This window comes from Mauremys mutica, chromosome 17, assembly GCF_020497125.1.
Source record: "Mauremys mutica isolate MM-2020 ecotype Southern chromosome 17, ASM2049712v1, whole genome shotgun sequence".
NCBI classification, from domain to species: Eukaryota; Metazoa; Chordata; order Testudines; family Geoemydidae; genus Mauremys; species Mauremys mutica.
In genome coordinates, this window is record NC_059088.1 from 1407636 (window position 1) to 1434131 (window position 26496).

General features: G+C 51.3%; 2 protein-coding genes across 13 annotated transcripts in view; both read left to right on the plus strand.

Annotated features, from left to right (window-relative positions):
* The first annotated feature begins 1244 nt into the window (after positions 1-1244).
* Positions 1245-3115, plus strand: LOC123352215 (hepcidin-2-like). The gene is made up of 3 exons (XM_044992049.1): positions 1245-1497; positions 1970-2035; positions 2900-3115. The coding sequence occupies exons 1-3, from the start codon at positions 1414-1416 to the stop codon at positions 2972-2974; spliced, it is 225 nt and encodes a 74-aa protein (XP_044847984.1). The 5' UTR covers positions 1245-1413; the 3' UTR covers positions 2975-3115.
* A 1591-nt stretch (positions 3116-4706) lies between these two features.
* Positions 4707-26496, plus strand: part of LOC123351422 (uncharacterized PPE family protein PPE40-like) — a 38192-nt gene continuing 16402 nt past the window's right edge. For 10 of the 12 annotated variants that reach the window (XM_044990752.1, XM_044990760.1, XM_044990759.1 and 7 more), the window contains exons 1-9: positions 4707-4757; positions 19457-19566; positions 19790-19910; positions 20351-20371; positions 21974-22030; positions 23066-23089; positions 23543-23599; positions 24509-24532; positions 25393-25449. In XM_044990752.1, the coding sequence (XP_044846687.1) occupies positions 19559-19566; positions 19790-19910; positions 20351-20371; positions 21974-22030; positions 23066-23089; positions 23543-23599; positions 24509-24532; positions 25393-25449 (369 nt within the window). In that variant the 5' untranslated portion in view covers positions 4707-4757; positions 19457-19558. Of the gene's footprint in view, positions 4758-13377; positions 13502-19456; positions 19567-19789; positions 19911-20350; positions 20372-21973; positions 22031-23065; positions 23090-23542; positions 23600-24508; positions 24533-25392; positions 25450-26496 lie in introns of those variants that run through there. The other 2 variants (XM_044990753.1, XM_044990756.1) reach the window with 2 other exon arrangements.

Consider the following 26496-nt stretch of genomic DNA (forward strand, 5'->3'; position numbering starts at 1 on the left):
ACTAGCAGAGGGTGTTGTCACCTGGCTAGAGATGGAAGCATTTCGGTAAAAACATCTCATATTTTGTAACCACAAGAGTCTTTTCCCATAAGGACGTGGATCCCCCTCTCCAGCCCAGAGCCCCCCTGCTTCCCAGCTGGGCCTCCGATATCCCAAGCCCCAAGCCCCCTCTGTCCATTGGCTTCTCTCCAGGGAAACAGGGTTGTAAACAGGGTGGCCTGGGCCTCCTCTCCTCTCAGCCCCCCTCTGGCCCCTCTGTCTGGAACCGGCTGGTCGGGTCACCGGGGTCCTCTCCCCGCAGCCCATTGTACTTCCACTGGCCAGAACCAGCTGTGACTCCTGAGCTGGGTCTCCGGGTCACCAGGTCACCAGTCGCTGGGGTCTCCATCCTCCAGGCCATCGGCCGGGGTCCCGAGTTCCCTCTCCGGTCCTCTGTACCAACAAACTCTCTCTCCCCTCACCTCATTAAACTAGCAACACCCGGGGACACTGAGTCCCCCTCCCTCTGCATGCAACCCACTGGAAAACACAGAAAAACCAAGAAACCCCCACCACTTCGTCACAGAAGTGAATTTGTTTTTTTCAAAATGTTTCCTCAGCTGGGGCAGGGACTGTCTCTCGCTGTGTCAGGGCAGCACCCAGACCAATGGGACCCTGATCTCTTGGGGTCTATTGATGCACCTCTGTAATATAACTAATGACAAGTCCCCACAGCCCTGGAGTCTGGGGGAGCAGCACCTCCGGGAATCTTTTCCAAGCTGATCCAGCTGAACATGGAGTCAGCCATTATCTCTGACCAAAGTCTGAAAATGTTGGCCTGTGTCCTCCAAACAGGACGGCCAGACTGTGGAGTGGTGTGAAAGGGTGTTAAAGGGAATTGGAGTCAGGACACCTGGATTCCAGCACCAGGTCTGGGAGGGAAGTGGGGTGTAATGGCTCAGAGCAGGGGAGCTGGGAGCCAGGACACCTGGGTTCTCTAGGGTTGCCAACCCTCCACGATGTCTCCTGGAATTGAAGGTTAAACTTTAATGAAAGATTATGACATGTGATGAAACCTCCAGGAATACGTCCAACCAAAACTGGCAACCCTCATTCTACCCCACTCTGGGGGAGGTCAGTGCAGGGGGCTGAGAATCAGGACTGACTGGCAGAGGGTGTTGTCACCTGGCTAGAGATGGAAGCATTTCGGTAAAAATGTCCCATATTTTGTAACCACAAGAGTCTTTTCCCATAAGGACGTGGATCGTAGGTAAACAGCTGTTCATCCAGCCCCGTCCTTACTGGAATCTCTCCTCCCCTCCCAATCGCTGACTCCGCTGGCCAGGAGGGCTCTGAGCTAGTGAATAAATACAGGCCCCTGTAGCTCCCAGCTCCACTCAGCTGCTCGCGGAGAAGACCCAACCCCGAGAGAAGATGAGAGTCCAGATGCTGGCTGTCCTGCTCCTGTTCGTGTCCCTCCTTTGTGCCGAGGGAATCCGCGGAGCGTCCCTGGCTGGGGTGAGTGGGGGACCCTGTTCCATTCCTGCTGTGCCAGGCGCTGCCCAGACACACAGCGAGAGGCTGCCCCTGCCCCAAAGAGATTCCAATGCAGTAATGGGTAAGAGGGGAAACTGAGGCACTGCCTGGGGAAGCGAGTTTCTCCTGGTCACACAGTAAGGCAGCAGCAGAGCTGGGAATTCAGCAGTCCTGCCTTTCAGACACCCCTGCCCACTTCTCTGTCTGCTGCTCTAATGAGGTGGATTTCCCTCCCCTCCCAGAGCCAGGGACACACTCCAGGCGTCCTGACTTCCAGAGCCTCTGCTCTGACCACTAGACCCCACTCCCCTGCCAGAGCTGGGGCAGAGCCCAGCAGTCCTCTCAGGACTTGCTTTAGAGACGGGCGCTAGATTCCCCATGATCCCTCCAGAGCCGTGACTGCTGGTCAAACAAACACGGGCACAAGTGAGTCCCTGCTGTCCCACTCTGACAGGACTCGGAGTCCCATCACTCGGAGGAAGGCCGAGGCGAGTCCAAGGTGATGGTGAAGAGAGAAGAGGTGAGTAGCGGGAGGTGGCTTCGCTTGTGTCACTGCTGGGACTGATGGGGGGAGGGGAGCGCTATGCTGGATGCTGTGGGCCAACCCCAGTAAAATCCTGTGGCTGGAAGTTCAACAGATTTATGTCTAAAATGTCCCCTATGTTGACTGAATTAATATCCAGTGGTAGGGAGTCCCACAGGCTAACCCCAGGAAACCCTGTGGTAGGGAGTCCCAACTCCAACATATCCTGTGGCAGAGTTCCACACTTTAACACCTATACTATTGCATGCGTTAACCCCAATAATATCTCCTACCAAGAATCATTTCTCCTGCCCAGCAAAGGGCAGCAGTGGTCAATCCATGAACTCTGACATCCTGCAGAGAACATAACCCTTTAGCACTCACTCATTCCTGGGAGTCAGGAATAGAACCCAGGAGTCCTGATTCCCAGCCTTGTCCTTCCACCAGCCCCTGATCTAAGCACCAGACCCTACTCCCTTCCCATAAGCCTTTAAAAATTTAAATCCTTCTATACAGATCAAAAAGTGTTTCTAACACCACATGGGAATAACAGGTTGGGGAAAAGCTGGGAGGGGACTGGGAGCCAGCACTCCTGGCTTGTGTCTCCAGTTCTGGGAGCGGAGTTGGGTCTAGTGGTTAGTGCATGGGAGGGCTGAGAACTAGTATTCCTGGGTTGTGTCCCCAGTTCTGGGAGGGGAGGGGAGTGGGGCCTGGTGATTAGCGAAAGGGGGGGCTGGGAGTCAGGACTCCTGGGTTGTCCCCCCGGCTCTGGGAGGGGAAAGCAGCTTGGGAGAAGGTAGTCGGGGGGTCAGTTCAGGGCAGGCCTCACTCTAGTCTCTCCATCTCTTCCTGACGGCTCAGAGTTTCGCTAGATGTCGCTTCTGCTGTAACTGCTGTCCTAGGATGAGCGGCTGTGGAATCTGCTGCGACTTCTGACCCCCTTTCCCCGTCACCCAGTCGGTGCCTGGAGGCTCCCCAGCCCATCCTGGGAGCAGATCGAAGGCAGCCTGGGGCTGAATTTGCCTGGGTTCAGGGGGACGCTAACCCTCCTGCTCAACCCCAATAAAGTGTCTGCCTGGATGTGGAGTTTGTGTCTTTACTCTCACGTGCCTGTCACCCATTCCCTGTGGGGCTGTGCCCGCCCCCGCTCCTTGCAGCATAGCGCCCCCTAGCACCGCACTGGAGCATTGGAGCCAGCCCTGACTGCAAAGTGAGGGCCCCTCTCACAGGGCCACTGACTGCAAGTGCAGAGAGCTTAAGAGATTTGCTTGAGATAACGCCTCTCAATGGTAATTCTGGTAACACAATGGAAGAGTCCCAGTCGCCCTTGTTCTACGCCCTACACCCCACTCCCCTCCCAGAGCCGGGGAACGAAGCCAGGAATCCTGGCTCCCAGCTCCCCCCGAGCCTGTTCTAACCCACTACACCCCTGCTTCCTGCCCTAGCCGCTCTGACTCCCTGCAAAGATCAATAACCGGCATCACTATCACCTCCCAGTGTGACCAGTGCACACCACCCCCAGGAACAGCCCTGGACTGCCCAGCCACCTGCAGTGCCACAGCACCCCCTGGTGGTCAGGAGCGTTAGTGCAGCCCCGTCACTTTCACCGGCAGCCAGATTTCCTGGCTACTCTGAGTTTAACATTTGAAGATCTCAAATGTTTCAGTTTAACAGAGATGATGCTTTGTCCAAGGGGAATAAGGAACGGGAGAGAACAGGGGCTCTCAGCCTTCCAGACTGCTCCAGCCCTTGCAGGAGGCTGGTTGGTCTTGCGTACTCGCGCCATCAGCGGAACGTGTGTATAGCGCTGTGAGGTCCAACACCTCCCCCGCCACAGAGCTTGTGTCAGCTCCGAAGCAGAGTGGAGGAGGTGGGCGGTGGAGCGCCCCCGGGGACGCACAACTCGAAGAGCCTCAGTTACTGCACAGGGGGAGTCTCTTCTCCTGCTCCACCGCGGGTGACTGGAGAGCAGGGACCCAGATGGGACGGCTGGGCCTTTGGAGCAGCATTTCCCGCCAATGACGGGTTACAGAGAATCCACTAATGTAAACGTGCGAGCGACCTGGGCCCCATGCTGCAGGGGAAGGCGACCCGCCCCCCCCCCAGGGTCTCTGCCAATCTGATCCAGGGGAAAATTCCTTCCCAGCTCCAAGTGCGGCTCCCAGTGAGACCCTGAGCGGGTGGGCAAGATCCACCAGCCAGACACCTGGGGAACAATTCTCCGTAGGCAGCCCCATCGGACCATCCCCTCCATAAACTCATCAAACTCAGTCTTGGGATTAGTCGATATTTTGCCCCCACTGCTCCCCTTGAGAGGCTGCTCCAGAACTTCACTGCTCTGATGGTCAGAAACCTTTGCCTAATGTCAAGCCTAAACTCGCCGGCTGTATTGGTTGATCCCAGGATGTCTCTGAGCTGCCCATGGGGTGTGGCCATGAAAAAGGCTCACGCAGACCTAGGATGCGTCCGGCGAGGTATTTCGAGTAGCGACAGGGAAGTGTTAGGAGGAGACAAGGCACTGGCGCGACCCCTCTGGAGCACTGTGTGCCGTGCTGGGCTCGCAGGGTTAAGGAAGATTAATCCAAACTGGAGCAGGTGCAGAAAAGGGCGACTAGGATGATCGGGCAGGGGCTGGAGTTGGTTCTAGCCAGACGCCTTTGTCTTCCAGGTCTCTGAGGAACCGCGTCTTGATGCCAGCAGCAGGCTGCAAAATCTCCCGGTGAGTGCCAGGGTCATCTCCTTTGCAGGGGTGAGCGTGGCTGCCAGGGCTAGAGTCATGTTGCCTGGTTTGGTGCTGACAGGGAGCAGATCTGAACAGGGCAGCGCTGGTTCCAGCCGAATTGGGCTGGGGCCCTTCTGGTCCAGGAGCCCAGAGCTGCTGCTGCTGCTGCAGCAATTCTGTGTGAGGCGCAATAGTGCCCCCTTCTGGATAGAATCAGATCTGCTCTGGTGTGTGTGTTTGAGCAGGGGGGCAGGGCTGGGAGCCTGGACTCCGGGGTCCTATCCCAGCTCTGGGAGGGGAGTGGGGTCTGGTGGGTTAGAGGAGGGGGGTTCTGGGAGCCAGGACTCCTGGGTTCTATCCCCAGCTCTGGGAGGGGACCCCATGGCATCTTGAATGAATTCCTGACGTCAGTATCACGCAGTACTGCCACCTGGTGGACAAGTGCAGCCATTACACACACTGGCTACCTGAGCCCTAATGCTCAGCTCGGGTTTCTTCGCCCCGGCAGGTTGGGGAGTGGAGTAAGTTCTGTCGCTTCTGCTGCAAGATCCACCAGTGGGGCTGCGGGGGCTGCTGCAAGCCTCGAAAGGGCCCCCGGGGACCCTCTGGGATTGTCCCTGCATCCCCACCCTCCTGGGTGGGCGGATACCTTTGCAAGTGCAGCTGAATGGGAGCCGGGGTCTGGAGATGCTCTGACGGATGGCTGCTGCCTGCTGTGATGTGGGAAACAGGACGTGTCTGGGGGAGCTGGGTGGGTGGCTGAAGGTGGGGACGTCTGTCTGTAACCAACTCCAGTAAATGTATAGTGGTTAAAAGACTTTGTCTTAGGTGCAAGGGACTGGCTGGCTCAGGGGGTGGGGACTGGGACATGAGGCCTTTCTGTCTACGGGGGCACTGGCTCCCATCTGGTCCCAGAGTGGGGGACTGGCTGGCTCAGGGAGGTGGGGAATGGGGCATGGGGCCTTTCCCCTCTAGGGGGGCACCGGCTCCCATCTGGTCCCAAGGTGGGGGACTGGCTGGCTCAGGGGGTGGGGACTGGGACATGAGGCCTTTCCCCTCTACGGGGGCACTGGCTCCCATCTGGTCCCAAGGTGGGGGACTGGCTGGCTCAGGGAGGTGGGGAATGGGGCATGGGGCCTTTTCTCTCTAGGGGGCGCCAGCTCTGATCCAACCACAGGCTGTGGGGATCGGCTGGCTCAGGGGAACAGAGGCTGGGACATGGGGCCTTTGCCTTCTAGGCAATGGCAGCTCCCATCCGGCCCCAGGGTGTGGGACTGCCTGGCTGGGGGGTGGAGGTGAGGAATGGGACCCCGGCCCCTTTTGGGCACCACTTTCTAACTCTTCGATTTAAGGGTCATAGGACGGGCACTGTCTCTGGGAACAAGGCAGAATGTCACCATGTAAGAACAGGAGCTCTCGGTAGCAGGACAGCTGAGTGGAGTCTTGTTCCGTTCCCAAGCACGTTTCAGTTCCACTCGGTTGCATTTCTGTGACCACTGGGCTTTGCTACCCTGCACGAGTGGGAGGGGGAATTCTCAGCTCGCTCGTATGGACCCTGGTACCATATCAGGAGTCTGTCCACGAGCCTCACTCCTAGTGAAGAGTGAATGCACTGCTGACCCACAGAGGGGGGCAGGTATGCGCCTAAAGTCACAGAGCAATTGTGGTCAATTGTGGTCTAGTGGTTAGAGCAATGGAGTCCAGGCAGGACTCCTGGGTTCAATCCCCAGCTCTGGGAACGGAGTGGGGTCTAGAGGGTTAGAGGAGTTGGGGGGCTGGGAGCCAGGACTCCTGGGTTCTTGCCCCAGCTCTGTCACTGACCTGCTTTGTGATCTGGGGCAAGGAGACGTCCCTGCTTTGTGCCTCGGTTTCCCTCTTGTGCAACATGAAAAAACCATATGCAGTACCTGGAAAGAGTTATTCACGCTGGGTTAATCCAACATTTGGCCTTAATCTATTGTCAATTCCCTAGAATGCTCTAACAGGTGCTATAGCTCCGTAAGAAGAATTTTATCTCTCCCAAACTTCCTACACCTTTAGTCAACACAATTTCAACATATAAGGTTTAGGGCTGGTGGAAATTGCAATAATGACACGAGGTCAATACTGATTTACACTGTGATTTACACATGACTAGGGCTCCGAGGGCCTATGGTAACACAAATAATAATAATAAACTCCAGTGGAGCTATGGCCGACTGATACCAGCTGGGGGTCTGGCCCCATTGACTCCAGTGGAGCTACGGCCGATTGACACCAGCTGGGGGTCTGGCTCCATTGACTCCCCTGTGGGGGACTTGTCATTAGATAAGCTTTCAAGCTACACAGAGCTCTTCTTCAGGGCCGGGAAAAGTACTCAGAGTGTCACAGCTAAATAAGGTGGAACAGATTGTTTGGCACGAGGAGTTAACGCACAGTTCAAGGCCCTGCCTAGGTTTCAGAGCCCAAGCTCCAGCCCACGCTAGACTGTCTACATGGCTATTAGCCCTATAGCACTAGCCCCCCAAGTCTGCAGCTCCAGGCTCTCACTCCGCCGTGACATAGTGTCAGGGCTGGTCGAAAAATCCACACTGATTTCAATTCCCTCCTCAAAGCCACCTTTCCCGGAACCCATCTAGGAAGCTGCAACCCGATGACAGCTGAGCAGATGGCAGAGCCATGCTAAGAATTGTGCACAACCTATCCAGGTTATTTGTCACCTTGTCTCTTCCATTCCTCCCCGGGGCTGGATCTTCGTCCCGCCCACCCGTCACAGATGGATGTTTTATATCTGTAAGTGCATTGGGGCAAGTGCTGCGATTTATTATATCATCTCTCCTCTGTCATGCATGTCAGTTCCCTGTTAGATGAGAAATCAGTCCGGTTGCAGTTGTTTATTTGCACTTAAGGCTCTTTGTTTTCAGTTTGTACTGATTCTGAGAGAAAATTCCTGGGTTTTACAAAAGCTGTGACCTGGTGTTTGCCGATTTCCACCTGAATTTTGGACGGCTCCAGTACATGAAAATACTGATGATGTTCAGCAAAGCCAGTACACGATGTCAGGTCAATGTGTTGATGTTAATAATAAGTTAGGCTACGTGTACCTGCGGGAGTGTCTATTAAAGTAAGGCGACGTAGCGGGCAATACACGTGTGTACGCGTGTGCCTATGTGTCCAGACTATTAATGTCCAGTTCATTAAGTAAACCACGGCATTAAACGGCTTGACTTTCTTGGAAACCTTTTCTCTATTTGTTGCTGTTCTCTGTTCTCCCATCTCCCAATCCTAACCCTGGTATTTACCCACATAACTGCAAAGATGATTTTTTTGCATTGATTTTCACCTGTTTGTTGATTTTTATAATAACCACTGATATAGTCTCGGGACATTTTAAATAAACTAAAAACTGAAAACGAAGGGCCTTTGTTACATATATACACTAGCCCTGGAACAGAGGAGACACAAACAGCATGCAGGCAGCTCTGCTCAGTAATCCCAGCCCATACACTCATGCTTGGTTTCCAAGGAGCAACCCTGCCTCAAGAACTGACTCTGGTTAGAGAGATTAAGGCAGGGAGCAAACTCTTTACTGCTTGCTACAGCTCCCTCCTGAAGTAAACCCCATCACAAAACGAACAACGATGCAGAATGGCTAAGGCAGGGGTCTGCAACCTGCGGCTCCGGAGCCGCATGCGGCTCTTCAGCCTCCTTGTTGTGGCTCCCTTCGGCCTTGACAAAAGAAAAGAAAAAAGAAAAAAAAAGAATAATGGTTATTTATTAATTTAATTTTTATTTATATATTATTTTATTTTTGTTTATTTTGTTGCACAGTTATCTTGGAGTTCGAGGTGATACTTTAACATCGAATTTTTAAAAAGTTTTTAGTATCAGAGGGGTAGCCGTGTTAGTCTGGTTCTGTAGAAGCAGCAAAGAGTCCTGTGGCACCTTATAGACTAACAGATGTTTTGCAGCATGAGCTTTCGTGGGTGAATACCCACTTCTTCAGATGCAAGCCTTGCATCTGAAGAAGTGGGTATTCACCCACGAAAGCTCATGCTGCAAAACATCTGTTAGTCTATAAGGTGCCACAGGACTCTTTGCTGCTTCTAAAAAGTTTTTATAATTTGTCAATTAAAATATGCGTCACATCCACGTCTATAGCCTTCGCCTTTACCTGCAGGCGGCTTCTTGAGTGTGCGACCCCCACGGTAAGCTAACCATGAATACATCCCAAAAAATAAAAATCTCAGAAGAAAATAGAGAGTTTAATTCTGCATGGACAGATTCCTTTGCCTTCACTGCCAACAACGCTGGCTTACCTGTGCGCTTGATATGTGGTGAGAAATTAGCAAACAACAAAAAATGTAACGTTGAAAGACATTTTCAAAACAAGCACTCAGCATTTTCTGAAAAGTACCCAACTGAAGATGGGCGAAAGAGAGCGATTTCGGAACTACTACGGAAAGTTGAGCAGAGCAAACATACTTTCAAGAAGTGGATCAACTCTCCAAACTCAACTACAGCTGCTAGTTTTGTGGCAGCTCATGAGATCGTAAGGAGGGGGAAGCCGTTCACAGACAGAGAATACATGAAAGAATTGTTCATAAAAATATCAGAGCATCTATTCTCCAAATTAAAAAACAAACAGGAAATTATTCAGAAAATTAAAGAAATGCCTCTCTCTGCAAAGACCGTCAAAGACAGGACCATTAAAATGGCAACAAACATCACCAGTAAGCAAATTGATGACATCAATTCAGCTCAAGCATATTCAATTGCCTGTGATGAGTCAAGTGATGTAAACGATATTGAGCAGACAGCACTGTTATGCAGATATGTGAACTCTGATGGGCCGCAGGAAGAACTGATTGAACTCATACCGCTAAAGGGCCAAACACGGGGACAGGACATTTGTGAGGCTGTTTTGAGTTGTCTAAAAGCCAAAGGAATAAACACCACTCACCTGGTGCCAGTGTCTACTGATGGTGCACCCAGTATGAGAGGAGCACAGAAGGGCTTTGTGAATTTACTTCAAAAGTCGCTGGATCGAGAGCTGATGACGTTTCACTGCATCTTGCACCAAGAAGCACTATGCGCTCAAACATTCCCCCCTGAATGTGTGGTAGTGATGAACCTCGTTATTAAGATAGTGAACAAAATAATTGCAAACGGGTTAAACCACCGACAGTTTTGTTCATGGTTAGATGAAGTCAAGAGCGCATATTTGGATCTCCTGCTGCACAACAGAGTTCGGTGGCTGTCAAGGGGAGACGAGCTGAAACGCTTCGCTGCTTGTCTGGAACATGTGAAAACCTTCTTGGAAAGCAAAGGCCTCAGCTATCCCGAACTGGGAGACCTCGATTGGCTGGAAAAGTTTTATTTCATGGTGGATATGACAAGTCACTTAAACACGCTGAATAAAAATCTCCAGGGAAAGGGAAGCACGGCCCTGCAGTTGCTGGAGGATGTTCTGGCGTTTGAGCGCAAGATGACAGTGTTTGCCAGAGATGTACAGAGAGGTACGCTCTCTCACTTCCCCTCCCTGAGAGAGTTCAAAGAAGAGAACAAACACATAAATTGTGATTATTTACACCGTGCAATTATGGCAATGCAAGCTGCATTTGGAGAAAGATTCAGCGAGTTCAGAAAGGAAAAAAACAAACACTCTGTCCTTCCCTGTCACACCGCTGGACATCGACCCATCCCTGCTGAACATATCCGCATTCACAGGGATAAGTCAGCCTGATCTTGAAATTGAACTGGCCGGCATAGCGGATAAAGACTTATGGGTGTCCAAGTTCAAAAGCCTGACAGCGGATCTCGAAGAAGTCGCCCGTCAGAAGGCCACTCTCGCTAAAGAGCACAAATGGAATGATATTGAAAACCTCCCCAAACCCGACAAACTTGTTTTTGAAACATGGAGAGCCATTCCCGACACGTATATGAACATGAAAAAGTATGCATTTGGAGTCCTGTCCATCTTTGGCTCAACATACTTATGCGAGCAAGTTTTCTCGAGCATGAACTTCATAAAGTCCAAATATCGCTCCCGCCTCACAAATGAGAGCCTACAGTCCTGTGTGAAGATCAAAGTCACATCTTACAGCCCCGACATAGGGAAGATCAGCATTGAGCTTCAGAAACAGAAGTCACATTAAACAGGTGAGAACACTAGCATTTAATAGGCTATTATTATTCAGAAAAAAACATTTATTTCAGACCCGGAGCTGATGTAGTTTTTTATTGTATGTTCAGGTGCTTCGGTTGATTGCTGGCCGAGAAAGAAACCTGAAGAGGATGAGAGCACACTGAAATGGACTTGTCAAAAAACGTTCCTAATTTTATGTTTACTTTTTTAAAACTGCTAAGCTGCAACTATATTTTTTTATATTAAAGTGGGCTACGTTTTATTTTAATTTTACACAAATACAGGAAGGACTCAAAAAGGCCTGCATAGTTCAGTGTTTAATTTATTTCAAAGTAGGCCTACACATGCACACTGCACTTCTGTTTGTTGTATTCTGTTGTTGTAACAGGTAAAATTAAAAAAAGATTAAAACTTTTAAAAGTTGATAAGCAGTGTTATGTTTTGCGGCTCCAGACTATTTTTCTTTAGTGGAAGAGGGGGCAAAATGGCTCTTTTGATAGTAAAGGTTGCTGACCCCTGGGCTAAGGAAAATGACTTGGAAGACTAGGCATGACAACGCCACCTGGTGGCTCCTGACATAATGTGTTTACGCAGTGCCCATCACAGTGGGGTGTGTCCTTGTGACAGATGAGAGACCTTGGAAGCATGTAAAGATATGCCAGATGCCAAATATTAATGATTAACCCGTTGAACTGGAGATAGTTCACCTCCCAGTGACTTCATAAATATCTGCTTCAATTATCTTTCGTAAATGAAATAACCAAACAATCATTCATTTTCTGATACAGCTGTAAAAGTCATCTGAAAAGTTTTCAAAATAAATCACTGTTTAAAAATATATAGTGTGAACCTTCTAAAAATGAAACCTACATCTATCTCTGAGTTGTGAAGAATATGTATTAAGGCTATAACAACCAACAAGAATCTGCTTTTATGTAGAAAACCATGATTAAATCAAGTCTTCCTGATTAGTGATTTAAATCAAATCCACCCTGCCTGCTGTGCTCTTGCCTCTGGCCCCTTCATTCCCCAGAGGACCCCACAAAAAGTTAATTCGGCCCTGAAGAGATCCACTGGGGGTCTTCCCCCTTCTCCTCCCAATCATCCTTTACTAGGCCCAGGGGTCCCCTCACTCTCCTCCCATACGGCAGCTCGAAAGGGAAGAACCCTGTGGATTCCTGAGGCACTTCCCCGTACCGCAGGTGGGGCAGGTACTTGTCCCAGTCCTCCGGATGCTGATTCATAAAAGTCCTCAGCATCATCCTCAGGGTCCCATAAAATCTCTCCACCAGCCTGTTGGACTGAGGGTGATATGCAGAGGCCCAGGTGGGCCAGACCCCACATTTCTCCCACAAGCCCCAGAGCAGGGCTGACATGAAATTGGACCCCTGGTCTGTAAGGACGTCGCTGAGGACCCCACTCTGCTGAAGATGATCAGCAGCGCGGCTGCCATGGTGTCTGCCTCAGTGGAGGACAGAGTCACCACCTCTGGGTAGCGGGTGGCGAAATCCATCACCACAAGGATGTATTTCTTCCCCGACCAGGTCGCTTTGCTGAGGGGCCCCACTATGTCCATAGCCACTTTCTGGAAACGTTCCTCTACGATGTGAAGGGGTCTCAAGGGAGCGTTGTCCTGGGCCTTCCCCACCCTCTGGCAGGGGTCGCAGGACCTGCAGTACTGCTGGAGGCGTCACAGACTCTGGGCCAGTAAAAGTTCTGCAGCAGTTGCTGCCTGGGGCACTGAATCCCCTGGTGTCCCGAGAGAGGGACATCATGGACCAGGTACAATAGCCTGCGGCGATACTTCTGGGGCACCACCAGCTGCCTCCTGATTCCCCCCAGTTCTACTTCCCCTTGGGGAGCCCATTCCCGGTACAGGAATCCCTTCTCCCGCAGGACTCTGTCCCTGCAGCCTTCCCCAAGGGGGTTTGCAGCGCTGTGGCCAGCAAGTTCCCTCCGCTTCTCCAAGGAGGGGTCCTTCTGCAGCTCGGACTGGAATTCAGCTGCTGGGGCAGGGAGCGGGACCTGCTCCCTCTCGCTGGCTGGGCCTGGGGTCACAGCCCCCCTGAGCCCTGTTCCCTGGTAGCTCCATCCCTGTCGTGGAATCACTTCCCAGCAGCACGTCTGGACCAGGCAAACCTGGTTGGCAGCCGACCTGCCCTGCCTGTGCCCCCCGGCACTCTGCTGGGGTCTCAGCTCCCATCGTGCTCAGGGCTGCCCTTGCTGTCCCAGTGGGGCAGGCAGCGAGCTCTTTGCTCTGGTCACAGCATCAGAGCCAGCGTAAGCCCCTCTCCGGTGTGCAGGGGGGCGGGGAGCATCTCTCCCTCCCACTCAGCCCCAGCAGTGTGGTTACAGGTAGGCAGGTATCCCAAGCTTAGAAGCTCCTCCCTCCTGCCAGCCACGGCATTTGCATTTTAACTGACAATTTCAGTCTCACCCAATTGGTTCCCTGGATTCAAATTCAGATCCTTGGCCGTTACCAGAGCAGGGCCTGGATCCTGTCCCAAAGAGAGACAGTCATCCCCTAACAGGACCTCACAGCCCATATCTTGGAGAATCCCAACTACCAGCCAGCCCGACCCCTCCTATGTCTGCACAGGGATCTGGACCACAAGTAGGGCGAACGGCTTCATTCCTGGGACCTTCACCCAGATCCCACAGCCCCTCAGCATCTGGTGGGGCTGCACCACCCGGGGCCTGACAACACTTCTCCCTGTCCCAGGATCTCGCCACCCCAGAAATGTCTCCCGATTGACCCCCACCTTCGGCTCCCACTGGGGGTCCAAGGGGCCTGAGCCCAGGAGACTCCATGCAGACATATAGGCAGGGCCAGGAGTGGGAGCCTGTCCACCACCCCACCCGTCTGGCTGACAGCGTCTATGGCCTTGGGGCCCAGCAAGAGAGCTAGATACCGGGGCTTTTCCGCAGGGTCCCCCTGGTTCAAATCGCCAGCCTGCTCGAAGGCAGTGAGGTGGGCATCCACACACCCTGCCCCTTAACCAGGGGCAGCAATTTAGTATCAAGGTTCCCTGCGGAACCGGCAGCCTGGGGTCTATCGCCACTCACCCCTGGGAAGTCCCCTATGCCTCTCCGCTCCACCATCGCCAGTTCATGTTGCTGCTGCTTCTCCTGCAGCTTTTCCTCAGGCTCTCGCTGTCTCTCACAGTCCTCTCGCTCCTTCTCACTGTCCTCCAGCTCTCTTGGACTCAGCTCCAATCCCATCTGTCTCCGGTCCCCTGATGGGGAACCCGATTGTGAAGACCCCCATCTGGCTGGGGAGAGGAGTCTTGGGGATGCCTGGCTACCACTCCAGCTGCTCCAGGATCCTCTTGTAGCCCCATTTGGGTCAGGAATCTGATCCTTAGAGCAGTCATCAGCCTCCAGCTGCACGATTAACTGTGCTTTGGTGAAGTTTCCAGTGCGTAACTCTCTCTTTTTGCACAGGTTTACGATTGCCTTCTTAAGGAGATGGTGATAGGCCATCACTTCGCTGTTCCCAGGTTGTTGTGGACTGTCTGGCTTGTTTGCTCTCAGCTCCCCACGGTTTCCAGGAAGAAATCTTACTGTGCCAGCCCTTCTCCAGGTCACCACCTCTCTCCCAGGGTCAAGCCGCAGGCTCCTGTCCTCCATCCCTTCGACCACTTGACACAATCTCCAGGGGGACCCTGTTACTGCAACAGTCCTTCTCTCTCCCAGGGTCAAGCCACAGACTCCTTCACCCCTGGAACTGCTCACTGCAGTCCCCAGGGGGACCCCATTACTGCAACAGCCCTTCTCGCTGGTCACACACTCCCAGGGGTAAAGCATAGCTCCTTTGCCTCCTGAAACCGCTCCTCTCTGAGGCTTTAGCATGCCTGGTTCTCATTAATCCTCCTTCATTTTACTGCTCCCCAGCCACTTACTGTAGAAAGCGCCATCCACGGGGTGCAATACATCCCACCGCTGCCACCAGCTGTCAAGGAGTGTGGGGGAGTCAGGGCCCCACACCCACCACTTCCTGCAATTCACTGTGACTCTCAGCCAGCCAGCCAATAAAACAGGTTTATTAGACAACAGGAACACAGTCTAAAACAGAGCTTGTAGGTACAGAGAACAGGACCCCTCAGTCAGGTCCATCTTGGGGAGTGGGGAGCCCAGATCCAGGTTCTGGGCCTCCCCCTGTCTCCCCAGCCAGCTCCAAACTGACACCCCCTCCAGCCCCTCTTCTGGCCTTTGTCTCTTTCCCAGGCCAGGAGGCCACCTGATCTCTTTGTTCCCCAACACCTTCAGCTGGCACCTTGCAAGGGAGGGGCTCAGGCCATCGGTTGCCAGGAGACAGGGTGTCGGCCATTCTGTGTGCAGACAGCATCACACCTGCCAAGGGCTCTGCAACAATCACACCCCCTTATCCCACTACCTAGATACTTAAGAAATGCATAGGGAAAACTAAGGCACCCACACAGTATTCAGAGAAAACATGAAGAATATTCCCAATTCGTCACACTGGCACGACGGGGACCTGATTTCAGGTGGAGCCTGGAAGCACTGCTGACATGAAAACAGTGCTCATACTAATAACAGGGTGGGGCTTGGGGCTGTTAAGGAATTAATATTGAAAGTTATAGACTTGCACTGACTGTCCATATTTATTAAGGGAAGCATAAAAGATAAGGAGCCCCATTACGCTATTGTGCCCCTATAGGCTTGGCTGCTGGCAGATGCCAAGTGCTGAGCCACCCCGCCCTGTTAGAATTTTTCAAGGGAGTTGACAAATGTGAAAGGGAGGAGTCCAGAAGATATGATTTGTTTGGGCTCTCACAACTCCTGCGATAAAGCCCCAACCTACGGGCGACTGAGGAGCCTGGTCTTTGGGTGAGAGGTACCCATGGATCTGTAGGAACAGGAATCAGCATACGGGTAGATGGTCAGTTTTTAACACAGAAGGAGTTCAGCAGTGGGGGGTCCAGCTCACACCCACTCCCACTAAGGCAGTATGAACTAGTGGTGAGGGCAGGAGTAGGGACTCCAAGGTTCTCCTATGGGAAGGGAGTGACGTCTGATTGTTAGACCAGGCAAATGGGAATCAGGCAGGACCCCTGGGTTCTAGCCACAGCTCTGGGTGGGCAGCGGGGGCTAGTGGGTTAGAGCACAAGGAGTAACAACCAGGACTGTTGGGTTTTATTCCCAGCTCCGGGAAGGGAAGTGGGGCCAGTGGCTACAGCAGCAGGCCTGGGAGTCAGGACTCCTGGGTTTCATTCCCAGCTCTGCCACTGATTGACTGTATGTCCTTGGCCCTCTCTCTCGGCACACCTGTAAAATAGGCTCCCCAAAGTGACCTGCTTTTGTAAAGTGACAGGGAGGAAATGCCCCTTTTAAAAGCTAAGTATCATTTGTCAGACCGGTCTGGAAGAGGGAGGCGTGGACAATGAGATGACACTATTTACCAACAACACACATTGGTTTGTTGGGTGTAGAGAAGATTGTGAGGAACTTCAGAAGGAGCTAACGAAGGTATGTGATTGGTCAAGAAGTGGTGGACTTTCCATCTCTCGAGAGACCTGGTGGATTCTCCAGCATGTGGAAGTCTTTAAATCAAGACTGGGTCCCTTTGCAAACGATCTGCTCTAGTGCAAACAGAACTTACTGGCTTGATACAGGAATTGTTGGGTGAGGTTCTCTGGCCTCTGTCATGCCGGAGGTCAGACTGCATGATCATAAGGGTCCCTTCTGCCGTTCAAATCTTGTTCTGCCAGGTGCTGCCCAGACACAGCGAGAGACAGACCCTGCCCCAGCTGAGATCAGGGCCCCCTTGTGCCAGGCGCTGCCCAGACACACAGCGAGAGAAAGTCCCTGCCCCAGCTGAGACAAGAGCCCTGTTGTGCCAGGCACTGCCCAGACACAGCGAGAAACAGGCCCTGCCCCAGCTGAAATCAGGGCCCCTTTGTGCCAGGCACTGCCCAGACACAGTGACAGTCCCTGTCCCAGCTGAGATCAGGGCCCCTTTGTGTGTGATATAAACTGATGTCACTTCACTGGCATCAACGGGCCAGATCTGCAGCTGTTGTAAATTGGCATTGCTCTAGTGGAGTAAATGGAGAGGCGTTGGTTTACACCCATTAAAGATCTGGTCTAATCACCAGACATGGCTGCCTTTTACAATGTGCAATGAGGGTGTGACAATTACTCTGCATGGGATTTATTAGATGGTGCAAAGGTCTTTGTGCCAACCCTAAACACTGGCATTACTCTCGCCTTGTGTGAATTCCCAAATTAACTCCCTGGGCCAGATACTCTATGGCTGAAAGAGTGTTACGAGCCCTGGAATTATGCCAGCTCTGCTCTGCCCTCCTTGACTCTGCTGAAGGGTACACACTCCCTGGAGAGCTGGCTCACTGACTCCAGTGGAGCGATAGCTGATTTACACCAGCTGGGAATCTGGGCCTGAACATTTATTTGCCGAAGTAACAGTATGATCTAGGCAACAGCCACTGGCTTCACAGGCTGGAGAGCTACGTTCTCCTGCTGGCTCTAGCACAGCTCTGCGACATGACTTTGAGAAGGGCTTGTCCACACAGAGCTGAGTGCATGGCAAACCGGCGTAAGCATCTAGAGCACACTAGCTTGCTGGGCACAAAGTGGCCGTGCGGACCCTGCTACTGTGCTCTAACACTTCTGCAGGGCACTTTGACGTCCTGGTGTTTCCAATGTCAGAGAGCCCAGAGCAGCAGGGTCCACACAGGCAAGACAGTGCTCTGCAGATTGCACCCCAGCTTGCTATGCACCGAGCCTCCATGTGGATCAGCAAGACGTTATTTCCCCCTCTGTTTCCAGCCCTTTGCCTGCCCTGGTGTTTGAGCCTGTAAGCTCTTGCTCGTTGTGAAAGGCGCGTGCTGATACCAGCCGGGAAGCTGGGCCTCTGAATTTCATGGACCCCTGCCAAGGTGCGTCTCTTGGGCATCTTGCCTGACTTCAGCTTTCCTCCCAGAATGGGTTTGATGCCCTGGTTCCAACCTACCCCAGAAACGTAGGGGACAGACCCTCACCTGGGGCCGATTGGCATTGAGTTCAGTGGGGCGACCCTGATTTACAGCAGCCGCTGAGAAGCTGGGCCCTACCACTCAATGGGCAAGTGCTTATGGTTTGTTAGACGCCTCTTGTGAGAAGCTTTATCAAAGTGCAGGCGCCGTCCAGCCCCAGCTATCCTTTACTAGCTGTTTTGCTGACTTCTTGGGAGAACTGTCCAGCAGAGCCGTCCTTCCCCTGTTCACTGCTCCAGGTCTCTCGCCACCCAGTAGTTGATAAGGTCTTTATCTATATGACAGGCCAAATCCTGCCTGCAGATGAGCACCCATAAAACCTACTGGGCCAGATCCTCAGGGGGTGCAAATAGGTGTTGATGTCAATAGAGCTGGGGCTGATTCACCCCAGATGGGGATAACACCCCACTGACCCCAGGGGACTGTGGCTGACTCACCCCAGCTGGGACATCACCCCACTGACCCCAGGGGAATGTGGCTGATTCACCCCAGACAGGGACATCACCCCACTGACCCCAGGGGACTGTGGCTGATTCTCACCAGCTGGGCTCTGACCTGTTCACTTTAAAGGTGCTACAGTCAACTTACACCAGTTGAAATCTTGCCTACTGACGCTAATGGAGTGACACTGATTTATACCATCTGGGATCTGTCCCTACTGCCTAAAACATAGCTACGCTGATTTCCACTGCCTGGCGACCTGGCTCTCTGACTTCAGTGCAAGTTGCTGGGGACCTGATCTGGTATCTGTCCACAAACAATAATTTCAGCCTATCAAAGATAAACATTTAGTGTAAATATTGAACATTGCACCTTCCCTTCTGCTCGCTGAGTCAGTGCCAGAGGCTTCCCTCGGATTTGTGGATTAATGGACACACCCAACTTGTTTGTGAAACCGCTAGGACAGTCGGGCTCCATCGCTCTGGCCTGTGCCTATCATAGGAGTAAGGGGAGCTCCCGTCCAACCCTCAGACTGGGAGACAGTGGGAATGCAGATGTCAGGCCATCCCAGGTGGGGCTACTTAGAAATTTTGCACCAAAGAAGTTTCCTGTTGAAAAACCTGATTTCATCTACTTCAATTCTTTTCCCATGGCCAAAGGCTGATTTCAAAACAAAAGTATAGTTTCAAATCGACATTTTCATTTTTGAATCAAAATGTCATTTTCTTTCGAAATGTGGACTCGAAATGAAAAATTCCATTCAACCCATCAAAATGTTTCATTTCAACCCCAAATGTCAGCATTTTCCTTCTGATACATCAGCATAAAAAACCACTCCCACGAGCAGCATAAGCTGTGTCGGGAGGAAAAACTCTCCCACTGACATAGCGCTGTGCACACTAGCGCTTATGTCAGTGTAATGTACGTCACTCGGGGGTGGAATATTCACACCCTTGAGTGACATACGTTTTGCCGATGTAGGCAGTAATGTAGACATAGCTTACATAATAATCCCGTATGGTAATAAGCAATAGCATTAGGGGAGTTGTACCACTTTAATTATATCAACACAAAGTGCCTGGGTGACTTAGGAACCTACTTCCCATTTTCAGATGTGTGCTCCAGGCCAACGACCACCGGGGTTGTGACCTGTTTCCTGCGGCCTGACCTCGCTCAGCCTCTTCTGAGTCTCAAAAACCTGGGGCTGCTGCAGAATGAGAAAGTGAGTATGAAAGTCTGGGCTACAGCAGGATGTGGTGGAGGAAAGATTAAGAGGGAAGGAGGGTGTGACAGGGGGAAGGAGGAATGGGAGGGACTAGGGGAGGAGAAGGAAGCAATTGGCTCTCGCTGCAATCACGTTATCAGGGGTTGGAACAAGGTGGTGGCAGTGCCCCGCCCAGCATACAGTATAAATACAGTGCTCAGCCTTGCCATCTCCCACTCAGCGTGCCAGGCCAGAAACAACTCCGCTCCAGAGAGAGGAAAGACGCAAAGATGAAGGTGTCGTATGTGGCCGCTTTCCTCATCGGGCTCCTCTCCCTGGAGAGCCCCACAGCAGCTCCACTGGTGAGATGATGTACCTATTATTTATATTACAGTAGCACTTAGAGGGTCCATTTGAAATCGGGACCCCTTTTTGCTGGGCGCTGCCCTGACACAGGAGAGACAGTCCCTGCCCACACTCTGGTGAGGATTTATTGTGCCAGGTGTTCAACAGACAGAGAGCGAGGGACAGACGTGGACCCAACTGGAATCAGGGCCCTTATGCCAGGTACTGCACAGACACACCATGAGGGCAGCACTGCAAAACGGGCCCATGTAGGAGGAAGGATACCAGACTAGAGGGGCCCATTCCTCTGTTTCAGCCCCGGCAGGATATCAGGCTACGCTGGCCCATCGGTCTCATCGGGAGCAGCAGTTCTTAAGTTACTGCATGACGTGACCTCTGGTAGCCTGGTGGGGGGCTGAACAGCATGCACTCCTAACTAATCTTTCTCTTGTTGCAGAAAAAGCAGTTGTGGTCTGTGGTGAGTACCAGCTGGTCCTCTTTGCTATCAGACTTTCATGCTTTGCCTCAGCAGTATCCTACATCGCTGCTCACTAACAGCACAGCCGTATTCCGGGAAAACCTTCTGGCAACTGCCCTCCTGCCCTGCTTTATCCATTAATCTGGCTTGGTGAAACAAATCATGCAGCCTTGGGATGTCTGGGTTTATTCTGAGGATTATCTATAGGTTTCCAGGATGGGGTAGAATGATGTTAGGAGCAGGGCCAAGCTGTTGTAAATGCCCCGTAGATCTACTGGAGTCAAGGAGGCCAGCTCCCCCAGATGATGTAAATTGTCTGTAGCTCCATTTGGTCAATGGATAATCAGGTGGGGGCCTCTAGAAGTTACTGTAATACACATAATAAATACCCCTCATCTTACAGGGCTCTGGTAGCCTCAGTAATGACAAAGTTGGTGATAGCAGCGTTAATGACAACAGCATAAATATCAGTGATTCCCTCCTCCCGTCATGTAGCTTTATACATATCAGGTCAATCAACCCTGCTCCAGCTGGTTTCTTGTCTGATAAAGGTTACCAAGCAAGGAGCATTTCCTGCAGTTTTTCCATGGTACAGAGGCAATTTAGAAATGCCACCTGCTGCAGGGGGCTTATGAAAATCTCCGCAGGCCTATGGCAGGTTGACCACCTCTGCCACAATTCCCCTGCTCTGCTGTAAATACGCCACAAACGGATTTGCAATATCACCCAGAAGACACTGCTGCTTGGAGCAGGTCCCCATCCCATGTGAACACAGAGTAGATTACAGGAGGCTTATGGGAGATTGCTAGGGACTGATGGGAGGTTGACAACCCCCAGTTCCCTTGGGAACCCATCAAATATCTCAAGAGGGGGGATTTCTGTAATCACACACACTGCACTGCACCTAGAAACCAGGCTAGATGGACTCATTTCTCTGCCCCGGCTTAGGCAGGGATGTAAAGATAGACTGGCCCATTGTTCTGATCAGGTGTGGAAATTCTTTAATTACTCAGTGATACAACCCCTGATACCCTGGTGGGGAGTTGAACAGTACGCTTTGCTAACTTTCCCTTCTCTTGGAGGAGAACAACCAGTTCTGGTCAGTGGTGACTCAGTCATCCTTGCTATCGGGCTATCATACTTTGCCTCAATGGTTCTCTGCACCACTGCTCACTAAGAGCTGAATCCTTTTCTGGAAAAATTATCTATGCAAGGGACTTCTTTACAGTATTGGGATGTCACAGCTTTACCAAGGATTATCTCTTGGTTTCCACCATGTTGGAGCCATATCCCCAGTTGATGTAAATTTCTCATAGCATCATTGGAATCAACAGCATGTCGGAGCTTTACTAAGGATTATTCCTTAGTTTCCACCAGTGGATGAGAATGATGTTGTGGCCAGATCCCCAGTTGATGTAAATTTGCCGTAGCTTCAGGGTAATCAACTGGGATAGGTGTAAATTGTTCAGAGAAACACTGGAATCACTATGCCACATCCCCAGATGCTATAAATTATCCAAGGCCCCACAGGATGATGGAAAATCCATTGGAGCCCTATAGGTGTTACCACAATACACATAATAAATATTCCCCATCTTGCAGGACTCAGGTAGCGTAAACACCGGCAATGTGGGAGACGGCAGCTTTGACGACAACAGCGTAAGTAGCAGAGATTACCTCTCCATGCTATGTAGCTTCACACACATCAGTGAACGGACCCCGTTTCAGCTAGTTTGATGTCTGGTAACATTTGCCTGCGAGGAGCACTGGCTGCGTTTGCCCATGTTGCGAAGGCAGCATGGAAAGTCCTCCCACTCCACAGCGCTTATGAACATCTCCAGAGGCTTACAGCAGGTTGACCTCCCTCTCCCATGGTCTCCGGGGTAGCAATGAGACAGGCCAGAAGAAGCTTCTGCTGGGAGCTGCCTCAGAGGGTCTCCTGGTGAACAGATATTTGGGAGGCTTATATGAGATTCCCAGGGTTGACGGGAGGTTGTCCTCTCCACAATTCCTTTGGGCACCCATGAATTATGTTGCAAGAGGGTCTTTGACATCACCCACAAGGCATTGCACCTAGGAGATATCGCAAGAATTTTGGGATACATCCCCATCCCAACTGGGGGGCCTCATGAGAATTTCCCATGGCCTCATGGGAGGATGATCTCTTCGCCTACAACTCCATTGGATAGGCATGAAGTATCCCACAGTTCCTTTGGGCACCCACTAAATCTCTCACAAGAGATCCTTCCGAAATCACACGGAATACACTGCTCTTGGCAACAGTCCTAGGAACTGAGGGTAAATTGTGTCTTCTGAGTGGGAATTACATGTGGCTTGTTTCTTGAGGAATAATAAAGGACACCTAGAGATCTGTGAATAAGAAACCGACTTAGCTGTGAGGGGATCTCGGCATAGAATAAGAGCTAAAATGTTGCCATGAGCATCATGTAGTACTTTCAGAATAGCAACAGAGACCTGTTACCTATGTCTACGTCATTAGTGATTCCAGCACCGGAATCCTGGGCCTTTTTGGGAGAGAGGAGTAGGGGCGCCCATTCCTCTGCTTCAATCAGGGTAGATTGGCCTATTGGTCAGATCTGGTGTAGCTGTTCTGAAACTACTACTTGGTACAACCTCTGCTACCCGGGTGGGGAGTTGAACAGTGTGAATTCCTAACTTCTCTTTCTGTTGCAGGAAAACAACCAATTCTGGTCAGTGGTGAGTATCAGTTATTCTCTTTGCTATTGGACCTTCATTCTTTGCCTCAATAGTATTCTGTACCGCTGCTCACTAACAGTCCAACCCTTTGTTAGAAAAATCCTCTAGGCTACTGCCATCCAGACCCCTTTTATTTCATCAGTCAGGCTTGGTATAACGAATTTGCAGCCTTGGCATGTCAGCGCTTTACCAAGGATTATTCCTTGGGTTCCATGAGTGGATGACAGTGATGTTGCAGCCAGATCCCCAGTTCATGTAAATTTGACGTAGCTTCAGTGGAATCAATGGGGCCAGGTTCCCACTGGTGTAAATTGTCCAGAGAAGCACTAGAATAAATACGCCACATCCCCAGATGCTATAAATTATCTAAGACCCCACAGGATTGATGCAATATCTGTTGGAGACCTACAGGTGTTACCACAATACACATAATAAACATTCCCCATCTTGCAGGACTCCGGTAGTGTAAACACCGGCAACGTGGGAGATGGCAGCTTTGACGACAACAGCGTAAGTAGCAGAGATTACCTCTCCATGCTATGTAGCTTCACACACATCAGAGAATGGATCCCGTTTCCAGGTGAACCCATATTTGGGAGGCTTTTATGAGATTGCTAGGGTTGATGGGAGGTTGTCCTCTCCACATGTCCTTTGGGAACCTATGAATTATTCTGCAAGAAGGTCTTTCACATCATCCACAATGCATTGCACCTGGGAGATATCCCAAATTTTTAGGTTACATCCTCATCCCAACTGGGAGCCTCATGAGAATTTCCCATGGCCTCATGTGATGATGACCCAAGGGTTTTAGGATACAGCCTCATCCCAACTGAGAATTTTCCATGGCCTCATGGGAGGATGATCTCTTCTCCTACAAGTCCCCTAGACAGCCACAGTTTCTATCGGCACCCACTAAATCCCTAACAAGAGACCCTTCCAAAATGCACTGCTTTTGGCAACAGTCCTAGGAACTGACGGTAAATTGTGTCCTATACAAGGTATCTTGGCCACCTCCTTTGCTATTAGATTACATTTGCATCATGTCAACAGAGTGGGAGCAACATGTGGGTTTTTTCTTGCAGAATAATAAAGGCGACCCAGGTATCTGTGAATAAGGAACCTACTTAGCTGTGAGGGGATCTCAGCATAGCATAAGAGCTAAAATGTTAGAGTAGCAACGAGGAAGCTATGACCTATGGCTAGGGCATTGATGAGGCCAGCACTGGAATACTGGGCCTTTTTGGGAGAGAGGACTAGAGGCACCCATTCCTCTCCTGCAGCCCCGGGAGGGACATCAGGGTAGACTGGCCTATTGGTCTGAGCTGGTGTGGCTATTCTGAAAGTACTACATGGTACGACCTCTGCTATCCCGGTGGGGAGTGGAACAGTGTGCATTCCTAACTTCTCTTTCTGTTGTAGCAAAACAACCAATTCTGGTCAGTGGTGAGTATCGGTAGTTATCTTTGCTATCGGACTATCATGCTTTGCCTCAAGAGTATTCTGTATCACTGCTCACTAAAAGCCCAACCCTTTGTTAGCAAAACTCTCTAGGCTATAGCCGTTCTGAATCCTTTTATCCCAGAGGTCAGGCTTGGTATTAAAAATTAGCAGCCTTGGCATGTCGGCGCTTTACCACGGATTATCTTTTGGTTTCCACCAGTGGATGAGAATGATTTTGCGGCCAGATCCTCAGTTTATGTAAGTTTCCCGTAGCTTCACTGGATTCAATGGGCAGGGCCGTCCTTATCCATACGCAAAGTAAACAGCTGCGTAGGGCACCAGGAAATGTGGGGCAACATGCTGCTCCAGGCTCTGCTCTGGCTCTTCCCTAGAGTTCCCGCCCCTGCTGTGCCCCAGACCCACCTCTTCTCTCCCCTGCCCAGCCCTGCCCCCACTCCCCTGAGTTTTGCAGCCGGGCTGGGCCTGCGTTCACCAGCAGCAGGAGTGCAACAATCCGGTCCCAACCACGCCACTGGTGAGTGCTGGGGTGTGGTTCCCCTCTGCCCTCTAAGCCAGCCCCCACCCCCGATGGAGGCCTGGACCCTGCTACCCCCCACAGAGGATGGGGCCCCACAACCCTTCCCCTCCATGAGGGGGCCGTGTAGGGCCGCAGAATTGCTAGGGACGGCCCTGCCAATGGGCCAGGGTTCCAAGGGTGTAAAGTGTCTAGAGAGGTTTGGAATCAATATGCCACATCTCCAAATGCATTAAATTGTCCGTGGCCAAACTGGGTAGATGGAATATCTGCTGGAGACCTACAGGTGTTACCACAATACACACAATAAACATTCTTCATTTTGCAGGACTCCGGTAGCGTAAAGACCGGCAATGTGGGCGATGGCAGCTTTGATGACAGCAGCGTAAGTAGCAGAGATTCCCTCCCCATGCCATGTAGCTTCACACACATCAGCGAATGGACCCTGTCTCAGATAGTTTGATGTCTGGTAACATTTCCTTGCAAGAAGCATTAGTTGCATTTTCATATGTTGCGAAGGCAGCATGGAAAGTCCTCCCACTCCATAGGGCCTATGAAAATCTCCAGAGGCTTATAGCAGGTTGACCTCCCTCTCCCACAGTCCCCGGGGTAGCAATGAGACAGGCCAGAAGAGGCCTTTTGGTATCACTCAGAAGGCACTTCTACCGGGAGCTACCTCAGAGGGTCCTCAGCTGAACACATATTTGGGAAGCTTATATGAGATTGCCAGGGTTGATGGGAGGTCGTCCTCTCCACAATTCCTCTGGACACCCATGAATTATCTTGCAAGAGCATCTTTGACATCACCCACAAGGCATTGAACATGGGAGCTAATCCAACAGTTTTGGGATACATCCCCATCCCCACTGGGGGCCTCATGAGAATTTCTCATGGCCTCATGGGAGGATGATCTCTTCTCCTACAAGTCCACTGGACAGGCATGAAATATCCCACAGTTCCTTTGGGCACCCACTAAATCTCTCACAAAAGACCCTTCCAAAATCACACGGAATGCACTGCTCTTGGCAACAGTCCTAGGAACTGATGGTCAATTGTGTCCTGTCAAGGGTATCTTGGCTGCCTCCTTTGCTATTAGATTAAATTTGCCTCATGTCATCTGAGTGGGAATAATATGTGGCTTCTTTCTTGCAGAATAATAGAGGAGACTCAGATATCTGTGAATAAGAAACCTACTTAGATGTGAGGGGATGTCAGCATAGCATAAGAGCTAAAATGTTACCATGAGTACCATATAGTACTTTCAGAATAGCAACAAGGAGGTAGTACCCATGTCTACGTCATTAACGAGGCCAGCACTGGAATACTGGGCCTTTTTGGAGAGAGGACTAGTGTCACTCATCCCTCTGCTCCACCCCTGGGAGGATCATCAGGATAGATTGGCCTATTGGTCAGATCTGGTGTGGCTATTCTG